Source organism: Pristiophorus japonicus, chromosome 3 (genome assembly GCF_044704955.1).
Source record: "Pristiophorus japonicus isolate sPriJap1 chromosome 3, sPriJap1.hap1, whole genome shotgun sequence".
Taxonomy (NCBI): domain Eukaryota; kingdom Metazoa; phylum Chordata; class Chondrichthyes; family Pristiophoridae; genus Pristiophorus; species Pristiophorus japonicus.
In genome coordinates, this window is record NC_091979.1 from 187603566 (window position 1) to 187618048 (window position 14483).

The following is a 14483-nucleotide window of genomic DNA, read 5'->3' on the forward strand; positions in this document are numbered from 1 at the left end:
GACACTGGTGCGAGTCAGTCTATCATGAGCATAAAGGCCTTCGAAAGGCTGTGGTGCAACAAGGCACACAGGCCCAAGCTTAGTGCCATTCATACCAAGCTGAGAACTTACACTAAAGAGCTGATCCCTGTAATTGGCAGCGCAGCAGTAAAAGTCTCCTATGATGGAGCGGTGCACGAACTCCCACTATGGATTGTACCAGGAGATGGCCCACACTGTTTGGCAGAAGCTGGCTGGGAAAAATCCGCTTGAACTGGGACGACATCCGAGCACTTTCGTCGGTCGACGACGCCTCATGTGCCCAGGTTTTAAGCAAGTTCCCGTCGTTGTTTAAGCCAAGCATCGGAAGTTTCTCGGGGACGAAGGTGCAGATCCACTTGGTTCCCGGTACACGACCCATCCACCACAAGGCACGGGCGGTGCCATATATGATGCGAGAGAAAGTGGAAATTGAGCTGGACAGGCTGCAGCGAGAAGGCATCATCGCGCCGGTGGAGTTCAATGAGTGAGCCAGTCCGATTGTTCCGGTTCTCAAGGGCGATGGCACTGTCAGAATTTGTGGGGACTGTAAAGTAACGATTAATCGTTTTTCGCTGCAAGACCAGTACCCACTACCCAAGGCAGACGACCTATTTGCGACTCTGGCTGGAGGAAAGACGTTCACCAAGTTGGACCTGACCTTGGCTTACATGACGCAGGAGCTGGCGGAATCTTTGAAAGGCCTCACTTGCATCATCACACACAAAGGTCTGTACATCTACAATAGATGCCCGTTTGTGATTCGATCAGCCGGGGCAATTGTTCAAAGGAACATGGAGAGCCTGCTAAAGTCACACCATGGTTTTCCAGGACGCCATACTGGTCACAGGTTGGGACACACTTGCAGAACCTGGAAGAGGCTCTAAGTCGGCTAGATCGTGGGGGACTCGGGTTGAAACGCTCGAAGTGTGTTTTCCTGGCGCCAGAGGTCGAGTTCTTCGGGAGAAGAATCGTGGCAGACGGCAGCAGACCCACCAACGCCAAGATGGAGGCCATCAAGATCAGGCTGAGACCACAGAACGTGACGGAGCTGCGGTCGTTCCTGGGACTCCTCAACTGTTCTGGTAACTTCCTACCCGGGTTAAGCACCTTGCTCGGATCCCTACATGTGCTGCTACGCAAGAGAGATGACTGGGTATGGGGGAAATCACAAGAGGCTGCTTTTGAGACAACCAGAAATCTGTTATGTTCCAACAAACTGCTTGTTCTGTACAACCCATATAAATGTTTAGAGCTAGCTTGCGATGCATCTTCGTACGGGGTCGGGTGTGTGTTACAACAAGCAACGAATCGGGAACATTGCAATCGGTCACTTATGCATCCAGGAGTTTGTCCAAGGCCAAAAGGGACCTACGGCATGAATGAAAAAGAAACTGGCGTGCATTTATGGGGTGAAAAAAATGCAACAGTATCTGTTTGGTCTCAAGTTTGAGTTAGAAACTGACCATAAGCCGCTCATATCACTATTCTCAGAGAGCAAAGGGATTAATACCAATGCCTCTACTCGCATCCAAAGATGGGCGCTCATGCTGTCTGCATATAACTATGTAATTCGCCACAGGCCAGGCACAGAGAACTGCGCTGATGCTCAGTCGGCTACCATTGCCCACCACCGGGGTGGAAATGGCACAGCCAGCGGACTTACTCTTGGTGATGGATGCATTTGAAAATTAAAAGTCACCGTTACGGCCCACCAGATCAGGACCTGGACCAGCCAGGATCCTTTACTGTCCTTTGTAAAAAAAAAAAGCTGTGCCCTCCATGGGAGTTGGTCCAGCGTCCTAGCGGAGATGCATGAAGAGATCAAGCCGTTCCAGCGGCGCAAAAACGAAATGTCCATATAGGCGGACTGTCTTTTGTGGGGCAATCACATGGTTTTACCTAAGAAAGGCAGGAAAACGTTCATATGCAACCTACACAGAACCCACCCAGGCATAGTAATGATGAAAGCTATAGCCAGATCCTATGTGTGGTGGCCCGGCATCGACTCAGATTTGGAGTCTTGCGTGCGCCAATGCAACACTTGATCTCAACTGAGCAATGCACCCAGGGAGGCACCGCTAAGTTTGTGGTCATGGCCCTCGAAACCATGGTCTAGGATCCACGTTGACTTTGCGGGCCTGTTTCTAGGCAAAATGTTTTTGGTTGTTGTGGATGCTTATTCAAAATGGATTGAGTGTGTAATAATGTCTGTAAGCACGTCCACTGCCACCATTGAAAGCCTACGATCCATGTTCGCCACGCACGGCCTGCCTGATGTCCTTGTCAGCGACAATGGGCTGTGCTTCACCAGTGCTGAATTCAAGGAATTCATGGCCCGCAATGGGATCAAGTACACCACATCTGCCCCATTCAAGACCGCATCCAACGGCCAGGCAGAACGGGCAGTCCAAACCATCAAGCAAAGCTTGAAATGTATGTCGGAAGGCTCCCTGCAGACCCACCTGTCCCGAGTCCTGCTCAGCTACCACACCAGACCCCACTTGCGCACTGGGGTTCCCCCAGCCGAGCTGCTCATGAAAAGGGTGCTCAAAACAAGGCTTTCTCTTGTCCACCCTGATCTCCATGATCACGGCGAGGGCAGGCGGCATCAACTAAGCATGTACCATGATCGCGCAAACTTGTCACGCGATATTGAAGTCAATGACCCTGTATTTGTACTCAACTATGGACATGGTCCCAAATGGTTTGCTGGCACTGTCATAGCCAAAGAAGGGAGTAGGGTGTTTGAGGTCAAACTTGCTAATGACTAACTTGCAGAAAGACTTTGGACCAAACCAAACTTCAATTCACAGACAGCCACGAGCAATCCGAAGAGGACACCACCAACTTTGACTCTCCAACCCACACACAAGTGGCAACCGACATCACAGTCGACCACGAAGCTGAACTCACCATCTCCAGCAGCTCGGCAAGGCCAGCAGCCCAGCGAAGAACCAACCAACTCACCCACACTTGCATTTGTACCGAGACGATCGACAAGGGAGCGAAAAGCCCCAGATCGTCTCACCCTGTAAGTAAGTGTACTGTTGACTTTGGGAGGGAGTGATGTTATGTATGCAACCCTAGGTAACCTGTATCATACCGCCACAAGAGGGCGTATCTGTTGGAGTCCCAAAGGATCCTAGCATCCCTTGGGAGCACTGTATATCAGCCGGCCTCCCATGCTGTAACAACACTCTGGGATTTGAATAAAGGAGCTAAGGTCACACTTACTCATGTCTACAGTACTCAGTTACATTACTTTATTATGAACATAACATAAACCATCTGAATCTCTGGATTAAATTACAGCCGCGCACTTTCAGGAAGCCATTATTCCCTATTTTAACCAGTGTGTGCTCAAATAAGGCAATATGAAGGAGCAATAAGGTAATGTTACAAATACTTCCAAAATGGAAAGGAGTCAGAATATGTGTAATGTTTACACTGGTGCCTGTTTAGTTCCAATTCCATGAGAACAATGCCCGATTTCCATCGCCCCACCATTGGCAGCCGTGCCTTCAGCCACCGAGACCCTGAGCTCTGGAATTCCCTCCTTAAACCTTTCTGCCTCGCAATCTCTCCTCCTATAACATGCTCCAAATTTTGTCTAATAATGCTCCTGAGAATCGCCTTGGAATGATTTACTACATTAAAGGTGATACATAAATGCAAGTTGTTGTTGTGAGCCAGCCCCTTGTGTTTACACTGCTAAACCTTGGCTCCCTCATCCTGACAGCAGAATCATAGACCTAGTTTTTTCAGCTAATACCCAAAATCTAAAACCAATCTCCAGCATAAAAGCAGCTCCATAAACGAGCTGTGTAAATGGCTTTGAGTGGGGTGTTATAGGAGCCCTTTCTGTTTAGAAAGAAACAGAGAAAAGCTCAGTGGAGATGCAAACCAATGGTGCTCATACTCCTATGGAACACAAATTGAACCACAGGTGTGTGAACAGGTGTTACCAAGTGTAGATTAGGTATAAAGGTTGAACGGATATCCTATTGAGGGTGATCGGGCCGGTTGAAGGGATAACATCTGTATATAGAATAACCATTGCTTGCAGTGCTTAACGTGGGAACATAGGTTCTTAACATATGTTCTTTCAAGTAGAATTTTAAAGTTTTTCTAATCAAGTAATACGCGGCATAATGGCAGAAATTCTGATCGGAAGATCTTCGTTGTATTTGCAACAAGAGCTTGTATTTATATAGCGCCTGTAACATAGTAAAACATTCCAAGGTGCTTCACAGGAATGTTATACCAAATTTAACACCGAACAACTCAGAGAGAGGTAGGTTTTAAGTACCTTTATAAGGAGGAGAGAGAGGCAGAGAGGTTTAAGGAGGGAATTCCAAAGCTTAAAGCTTTGGCAGCTTAAGGCACAGCCACTACTGGTGGGGCGAAAGAAATCGGGGCTGAGCACGAGGTCAGAATCGGAGGAACGCAGAGATCTCAGAAGGTTATAGGGCTGGCGGAGTTTGCAGAGATAGGGAGGGGTGAGGCCACGAAGGGATTTGAACACAAAGATGAGAATTTTAGATTCAAGGCATTGCTGTACTGGAAACCAATGCTCAACATTCCTTCAATTCATCAATTTCCATTTTGTGAATGATCCTCTTTTTCTTCCAAAGGCTCCACCAACACCAGTCTACAGGCAGGTGGTGTGTTGCTTGCCAGAGGTGTGACCCTTCTATAGTTTACACTCTTGCCTGTTTGCCAATTTCAGTATCAAGTGTTATCCAGGCATGGATGCAGTGTGGGTAAGATGCTGGCTGGACCTTCCTCTACACTCACTGCCTAACAATATGCCTTAACCTCGATTCCAGAAGAGCACCCCTTATTGCACTGGTGTGGTATTTCCATTGTTCTTCCCAGCCGCTGTTTAGATCTTATTAAAGTGAAGTTGCTCATTTAATTCCAGTTTGTGTTAAACTGTAGACCGTTTGTGCAGTAGACCCACACCGCGTGGAGCTTAGTCAAGACTATCATAGGAGTGCGGAGACTGTAATGCCATATGTCTGGCCTGGATTTGAACCCAGGGCCCAGAAGTGAAAGGAAGGTTTTGTTAATCCATTGTTACATGCAAGTTCCCTAACCTGTGGAACAATTAGAATGCCCTATACATCTTGATTAACTGTGGGATGTAATCCTCTTGGGTCAGTGAGGAGCCGTGGTGAGGCTGTGTTTTAGCTACTGGAACCTTCTGTATTTTTTCCTGAATGGTTATAAATTGGCGACCTAGTCACAACCTGTTCATTACTGGACATAAATACCACTATCCATTGAAATGAGTCACATCCAGGATGGACATCAGGTGCAAAACTACATCCTTTCAAGTGCCAGTGGCAGACTAAAAATTAATAAATTGCTCTGTAAATGGTGCAGATACTTAAGAAAAATTGGTCAGCTAATTTAGCACAGCTTGAATTAAGGGTACCTTTTGCTGGCTGCAGTCTGGAGTAATGTTGTCGGAGCCTTTATTAATTGCACTTCGCAAGCAGTGACAGTTTTGTTGCTACTGGCAACTTTCTTCATTAAACTTAAAGCCTGTGTCAAATCCCATTAGCTGAACTGTGGGTACATTACATTTGTATTCTTCACGATCTCCCAGTATGACAGTTCCAGTTGTGTGGAGACAAGGCAGGGGAGACATGCTCTAATGTAATAAACCGTACAACCCGTTGTCGTTAGGACTGAAGTGTGCCAATCACAACGAGCGGCGAGACACTTGCCGACAGTTCCCCTTTTAATAGTGGAGAGTAGAGTGGTTTAACTCATTGATTTTTATTTAAACAAGATTACTTCCCCCATTAGGACTTGGATCTAGCTCCGGCTTTAACTGCTTTGATGAGCAGATTGTGTGATGGGCATTGCGCTGTGGGAGGAAACGAACGGGATAATGATGAGAAGGTCACCTCGGTTCTCCAGTCTTTGAGAGAGGGCGCAGCTTATGGATGCTAATGCACCTGACAGACCAGGTGCTCATGGTATAAAGAATGACCTCCCTAAGCTGCTGCACCTCTGTACCATCGCTCAGTGTTTCAAACATACTTTACAAGAATATGATGAGGTCTCTCTTCATAATAACCTTTATGGATGAAGATTTCAGGTGCGCAGGTGTAGAGAGATCTTAAAAGTATTTCTACAAATGCATTTACAGTTTTGCTTCACCAAGTGCATAAAAAATATCTTTCCCTGCAACAGGGAACAAATTACATTTTCTGTGTGTTTCATTAATGGGGCTGAATATGAAAACTGGGAGCCTTATATTATGAGATTGTAAAATGTCAAGAGGCTGAATTACAGTGGGGTTATAATCGGGTGCTGCAAGATGAAGAAGGATCATTTTAAGTGGAAAGGAACAATTAATATTAATACTAGAAAGTGAAACAGACTCATTATTTCACATGTATACAGGCAGATAGGATAGTCTTGCACTCTATCCAAATCTTTGAGCACTTTTTATATGTTTAGCTGAAGTATGTGCGAGTTGTGTTTCAAACCTTTTAGAATCACAGAGAAAGTACTTTAATGCTTCTGTTTTGAATTTAAAAAAATCTTATTAATATGTTAGATCAGAAATGCAATCTGGTTAGTAGGTGGGCCTTAATCTGTTGCAGATTCCTAGAATAGTCTCTAAATATCAAACAGAGCAGTGGACAGCGTCTTGTATTCAGAACAAGTGATCAAACAGATTCTCTGCCGGAAATGGGCACCTCGAGGTAATTAAGGCACATGGCTACTGTGCTATCCTTTTAATTAGGCTTTTTTCCCTTATTCCAGCAGTCAATTTGCTAGAGCATTCATTATGTTCTTAATACTGTGCATACAGGATGGGGAATAGCCTAACCTAATCAAAAACAACCTTGTAGCATGGTGTTTTCTGTCACCTGATGAGCACATTATTTGCCTTCATCACAAGCTCAAATGTGGCCCACTAAAAGTCCACTACAATGAGGATCCTCAGTGACTCATTAAAAAGTATTCATGATTTAGAAAAAAGAAACACCCTATTAAAGAAATAAAGACCTGCATTTCTGTAGCACTTTTCACAACCTTAGGATGTCCCAAATTTTTTTACACCAATGAAGTACTTTTGAATTGTAGTCACTGTTGCAATGTTGGAAAAGCAACAGCCAGTTTGCACACAGCAAGCTCCCACTAACAGCAATGTAATTAGTGATGTTGGTTGAGGGATAAATATTGGCAAGGACACCAGGAAGAGCTCTCCTGCTCTTCTTTGAAATAGAGTCTTGGGATATTTTACATCCATCTGAGAAGGGGGACGGGGCCTCGTGACAGTGCAGTGTTGCACCCCAACATAATGGCATTCTTTTGCATTAGTGCCACTGGACTCCTGGAGGGCTAGTCTTCCCTGCAGCTAGTTTTGGCAGTTACACTTAGGCTTGCGGCCAAATGAACGAGTCCTGTGTCTTGGTAGCTCAGTAGGTCTCATGCAATATAAAAGCACCCCGTCTCGGCTAGGCTATTGGGGTGATGATCCTTTCACAGGGATGATGGGAGTATAAGCAGGCATGTCACGTTTGAAAGCCACTTGGTGGTTTGAGAGGAGAGAAGCAAGTGTTGAAGCCTGGCATCAGGCAATCCCTGAGAACTGATGGGAGAGAACAAAAAGAACAGAGAAAATCAATCATAAAGTAAGATAATAAAAAAGGAAAAATCTAATCTATATACAACAACATTACATAAAATGGGACCTGCCTCAGAGACAGGAGCTTTCACAGCCTCCAGATTACAGATGATAAACCACTCCAGCATGGCTTTCATCTAAATCCCTTAATGGCGTTGCTTCTTTCTTACTTTCTCCTAGGTAAATTTGTAATATTGTTGCAGCTTACAGAGAAACCCACTGTTGATTAGCTCAGGGGTGCTGAAGGGGAAGTGATAGAGATTTAATTGGCGGGCACAGCTTCTTGTCTTCTGGACAAGGATACTGCTCCCCGGGAGCAGTCTGAACACCACCTCATGTGCAAATGATAGTCCCAGGGGAGAGTTTCACACGACTCATCATTAGTTATTTGCACTGTTGCAGTAATGATCAGAGGGATTTAACCTGATAGTGTGAGTTACTGCCCTTTGGCACCCTAATGCTTCAGCCTCTCTGACTGATTGGCTCAGTTAGCACAAATCTCTGGTGGCAAGCACAATCAATAAATCTTTGTTGGTAAATAATTGCTATTGAGCAGAGTTTTAATATAAATTTATGAGCAGTGTTTTATCATTGCTAGTGGGTACCGAGCAATGCTGAGTGATAGATTTCAGTTATTGGTTACATTTGTTATATATACAAGGTTTTAATACAAAGTGTTTTCTGCATTATTTAAGTATTGTAGGCTTACAGTTCAGCCCCTTGGCCTTTTCCTCATGGGTATAATAATGGGAATTGAAAGTTCACGACCGATCTAGAAACTGACTGAGGAATATGCATTCTTCCCTATGTGGTGTTTTATTGAGACCACTCATAGCAGAATTCGACATTAAGCTTCCCGGAACAGAGAGAAACTTGGATTATACTGAAATATATAGGGGAAATCAAAAATCAAACTGACAAATGTATTCCTACTTTCTATTTTCTCACCTTCTGCCTTTACAAGTCTTCAAAGTATTCTTGCTTTCCAAGCAATACGCTGCCTGGTTTACCTGTTCCTCCTTTTTGTTAGGGGGAAATAAAACAAATTAATGTGTTTCCAACAATCTATCCATGGCACTATTTTCTTGTGATTTTCTTTATCTCTCATTCTCTATTATTTTTCCTTGCATCATTTCCACCCCAATCCTGCAGCTGTAGAGTTTGAAACTCAGCCCTGGGTTGAACAGGTCACCAACCGAGGATTTTCCACATGTATGCGACTCTAAACCGCAGCATATTGTCTTATCTACCAGCTGAGCTATCGAGGAACTCCAGCTTTATTTTAACACAGAGTGTGGAGTTTTTCCTGTATCCCAAGTGATCTGTTTTTGTGCTAATTTGTTTTTGGCTAGGCTGGAACTGTAATAATCCTACTGTGGCACATGACTGACCCCTGTAACCCTCAGGCAGAATGCCATATATTTGTGAACTGTTCAGAAGCATTCTCCCTCAGGACAGGGAGACAAGATAGTGAGGCAAGGCATAGCTATATACATCCTCTGATAAAGCCTATGGGATGGCCTTAATGGAGGAGATCTGTAGGCTGATTCTTTGAAGTCCGCCTGCACCTTAGTGATAAGAATCAGCTTATCTTATTGTACCATTATCACTGGTACTGTTGGCGAACCCATTTCTATCGACCTTGTGGCGGAGGAACATTGGGTTCATTCAAAGGTACTTATTGTCACATAACAAACTTGTTTATGCTTACACCGGTGAAGAGTTTACTGCAGGCAACATCCATCATCCTGAAGCAGTGGCATGTCGATTTTGTCATTACTTGCTGGATATGCTGCTACTTCTAAAGACTCTTTTAGATGTAGTTAGATTTAATTTGATGCTGCAGAGCTGTGAAATAATGTGCTACAAGAACTACACATAATAAATACAAAATATTCATTTACATTTACTTGCCCTCGGCAACCAATACTTCCACCAGAACATATGGGTTATTTTTAATGGTTTAGGAAGAGTATCTCTTTTTCTTTCCAGTTCCACGTACCTGTACGTACATTGTCAACTGTGGCTCAGTAGGTAGCACTGTCGCCTCTGAGTCAGAAGGTTGTGGGTTCAAGTCCTGAGCACCAAATTTAAACTGAGGCCCCGTCTGCCCTCACAGGTGGATGTAAACGGTCCAATGGCACTATTTCGAAGAAGCGCAGGGGAGTTCTCCCCGGTGTCTTGGCCAATATTTATCCCTCATAAACATCACTAAAACAGATTATCTGGTCATTATCACGTTGCTGATTGTTGAACCTTGCTGTGCTCAAATTGGCTGCTGCGTTTCCTACATTACAACAGTGACTACACTTCTAAAAAAAAAAGTCAAGCTGCAAAGCACTTTAGGGCATCCTGACGTCTTTCAAGGCTTTCTTTCTTTCTATATCCCAAACCACACGTCAGTGATAGTGGAGGATTTTTCTGCTGGTCAAGGTGAAGTATGTTAGTGCTGGGGAACAGAACACTTCCTTTTGGGACCCCAGTGTTGGCATTGACCCGCATGCTGGGATAAAAACAGAAAATGCTGGAAAACACTCCGCAGGTCGGGCGGCATCCTTGGAGAGTTTCAGGTCGAAGACCTTTCAACTGGGAACTGGATTAGACTGCTCATAGTTATTTTCTATGGGACCCTTAGACAAATGAGACCGGCTTTGATTTGAATCCTGGTTCCAAAGGTGACAGGTCATCAAAATTCAGGCACACACAATTTGGCCATATTTATGGATGCATCTGTTTGTACTAACTGAAATGCAGGCGTTTCTCTGATTGGCTCTCCAGGCCTATTGCTGATTGGTGCCCTTGGAGGATAAGCCTGAAGTTCCTCTGGAATGTGTAACTGGAACCGCTCAGCCCAAATTCTGAGTGAATTTCCAATTTTGTAATTCGATCCATTTTGACTTCAGAAGCATAGAGGATAAATCTCCCCAAAAGCCACCAAGTTCTAGCCAAAGTCCATTACCCCAGCGCAAGTGCATCCCTCCGCCAGTTGAAGACCGTTACCCAAGCGCAAGACCTTATACCCTATTGGGTATGAAGTGAATAGTGACAGTGTCGTTACTTCTGGATTTCATCCACCCCAACGATGTCCCTTGTAACACATGCACCAAGCTTGCACCGGGGGTAGGAAGAACGTGATCCGTCTTCTGAGTTCCCTCTCTCCCCTCCAATCCCCCCGCCCCCCCACTTGTGTGTCTCTCTTCCTTTTCCCCCCCCTCCCCCAGCCCCCGGCGCTCTCACTCTCTTTCCCCTCCCCCAAGCTCTCTTGCTCTCTCTACCCCACCCCCCACCCCCAGCTCTCTCTCTCTCTCTCTCTCTCTTTCTCCCCCCCCTCCCCAGTTCTCTCTCTCTTTCCCCCCCCTCCCCAAGCTCTCCCTCCTCCCCCCCGCCACCCCCCCCCCCAGCTCTCTCTCTCTTCCTCCCCCCATCCCCCCTCTTGCTCTCCCTGGCTCTGTGGGAGGCTCAGCAGATGCGTTCAGCTGCTCAGCAGAGGCAACGTGGTGTTTGACGCATGCGCAGAAAAGGGCTAGTAGGAATTGCGCAGAAGGGAGACTTGGTACAAATAGTTACTGAGTATATTTATAGCAAATGACTAATTTCATGTGAAATTGAAGACAATATGAAGGATTCTATGGAAATGCAAGGTTTATTGTGATTGGAGGGGAATGTGCTGAAGAAGTCGCTCCAGAAATAGTGTTGAGAAACTTAAACTTGACCTGTGCACAAGGCAAAATCCTGTGTCAGCTCCGTTAATCAGTGTACCAAGATCCTTTGTACTGTCACATTACAAAGAGCAGCAGGAAATTCCATCGGCTAAAAATAACTACAAATTATTCAGGAAGAAATGTTATGGATAAGTGGTTGGAACTTTTGAATCTTCTACATCTGCTGTGACCTGCCACTGTAATGAGTGCATGTACTCAGATCTCCGTCGCTCCTTCCATTCATATTTGGTTGCTTTCCATTTTACTGCCATTTGTTTATTTTTATAATATAAACGTTGATCAAGCTTTCATGGTAACAAGTATGATAAATGTTTTAACTCATTAAAGTTAGTGTTTTAAGGCAAAAAAAGGAGGAATGAATGTACTGGGTTCTGTAAGAATGTAGCTTGCGGCAAGCGATAACTCTATTTCCCCAGCTAGTGTCAACCACAACACCAAGAGATATGGCTAAAGATCAGAGCTTCAGAATCCAAATCCTTTAATAAATGTATGTGGTGAACTGTAAAGTATAAACAGAAAGACAGACTGTAGATTTCTTACAGTACATCAAAGAGAACAATACAATCCCAGATCGATCGGATAAAGCAGCAATAAAGAGAAATGACTTAAATAACTGGTTCTGAAGAGGTCACATAAATGAAGGTCTAATTCTTAACTATTAATAAGTTAAAGATTTCACAACAAAATGAAGAGCTGTCTCCATGCTGCTGCTTCACTGTGTACGGCTTCACTCTGACCCAAATCCGAAAGGGTGCCACCCAGTGGCGGGAAATGGTAAGACACGATACGGTGTCTCTAAGGTGTCAGAAAGTGTCTCAGTCCAGCACAATGAAAACTAAGGAACATATAGAGTAACAGAGTTATTTGATAGTCTTGTATATCATGGTATAAGACACATTTAACAGATGCTGCAAGGTATTTGATATAGGTACAATGATATAGATACAATGTCATATGGTAAAAATGCGAGGGGGCGCAAGAGTTGCATATTGATTTTGTATGGTTGAAGATAGGGTGGATGTATGGTAGATCCAGTGTCACACTGGTTGAATCCTAGGATTCAAGAAGTGTTTTTTAAATTTGCTTTAATTTTCCATCCTCACCAAGTGTTGGAGAAGCACTTCCTGATAAATGTGAGTCAAGCCAATGGGTGAAGACATGGGTAGGGGCTTTAGCCACTGAGATGGGCATTCTTTTGGATGCTGCCACTGTTTCCAGGGGTGGCAAGTAATGTCCAGGAGGCGCATGCAGGCTTGCGATTGTCAGCGGCCCTAAAAATGTAGGATTGAAAAAAGTTACATTCCAGAAGATCACGTAATATCTAGCCGGGTGAAACCACCTGCACGCAGCTTCCAGTTTCTTAAATCTATTCTGTTTTTTTTTAGGGTATGCTACTTAAGAGGAGTGGGAAGTCACTAAACAAAGAATGGAAGAAGAAGTATGTGACGCTGTGTGATAACGGGCTCTTGACGTATCATCCTAGTTTACATGTAAGTATGCAAATTCATCTGGCTCTTTTCAAACTCTAGCTATTCACACTGCAGACAGGTGGAAGGAGGAGCTGTTGTAGAATTGAACTGGTGTTTGTGTGGATACTTCCAATCAGGTTGTTTCCAACTTTAGATTTCAACATCACGGTCATTTAGGATTTAGCTTAAAGTTACTTTCTGTAAGTTTCAAAATAACATTGAATTATACAGAAACAGGCCATTCAGCCCAACTGGTCTGTGCCGGTGTTTATGTTTCACACGAGTCTCCTCTACTTTATCTTACCTCATCATCATATCCTTCTATTCCTGTCTTCCTCATGTGTTTATCTATCTTGTCCTATGTTACTTGCCTCAACTGCTCCATGTGGTAGCGAGTTCCACATTCTAACCATTCTCTGGGTAAAGACATTTCTCCTGAATCTCTTATTGGATGTAGAAATATAGAAATTAGGTGCAGGAGCAGGCCATTCAGCCCTTCGGCCTGCACCACCATTCAATAAGATCATGGCTGATCATTCAAACTCAATACCCGTTCCCTGTTTTCTCTCCATACCTCTTGATCCCTTTGACCGTTAGGGCCATATCTAACTCCCTTTTGAATATATCTAACGAACTGGCCTCAACAACTCTCTGTGGTAGGGAATTCCACAGGTTAACCACTCTCTGGGTGAAGAAGTTTCTCCTCATCTCGGTCCTAAATGGCTTACCCCTTATTCTTAGACTGTGACCCCTGGTTCTGGAACTCCCCAGCAATGGGAACATTCTTCCTGCCTCTAACCTGTCCAATCCTGTCAAAATTTTATATGTTTCTATGAGATTCCCTCTCATTTTTCTAAACTCCAGTGACTACAAGCCCAGTTGATTCAGTCTCTCCTCATATGTCAGTCCTGCCATCCCGGGAATCAGTCTGGTGAACCTTCGCTGTACTCCCTCAATAGCAAGATGGTCCTTCCTCAGATTAGGAGACCAAAACTGAACACAATATTCCAGGCGTGGCCTCACCAAGGCTCTGTACAACTGCAGTAAAACCTCCCTGCTCCTACACTCAAATCCTCTAGCTATGAAGGCCAACATGCCATTTGCCGCCTTCACCGCCTGCTGTACCTGCATGCCAACCTTCAGTGACACTCAGGTCTCATTGCACCTCCCCTTTTCCTAATCTGTCACCATTCAGATAATATTCTGTCTTCATGTTTTTGCCCCCAAAGTGGATAACCTCACATTTATCCACATTATACTGCATCTGCCATGCATTTTCCCACTCACCTAACCTGTCCAAGTCACCCTACAGCTTCTTAGCATCCTCTCACAGCTCACACCGCCACCAAGCTTAGTGTCATCTGCAAATTTGGAGATATTACATTCAATTCCTTCATCCAAATCATTGATGTATATTGTAAATAGCTGGGGTCCCAGCACTGAGCCCTGTGGCACCCCACTGGTCACTGCCTGCCATTCTGAAAAGGACCCGTTTATTCTGACTCTCTGCTTCCTGTCTGCCAACCAGTTCTCTATCCATGTCAATACATTACCTCATTACCATGTGCTTTAATTTTGCACACTAATTTCTTGTGTGGGACCTTGTCAAAAGCCTTT

At 44.5% G+C, this 14483-nt stretch overlaps 1 protein-coding gene across 3 annotated transcripts in view; it reads left to right on the forward strand.

Annotated features, from left to right (window-relative positions):
- agap1 (ArfGAP with GTPase domain, ankyrin repeat and PH domain 1) overlaps positions 1-14483 on the forward strand; it is a 1020940-nt gene that overhangs the window by 682844 nt on the left and 323613 nt on the right. For all 3 annotated transcript variants that reach the window (XM_070876105.1, XM_070876104.1, XM_070876106.1), the window contains one exon: positions 12783-12887. In XM_070876105.1, the coding sequence (XP_070732206.1) occupies positions 12783-12887 (105 nt within the window). The remainder of the gene's footprint in view (positions 1-12782; positions 12888-14483) is intronic.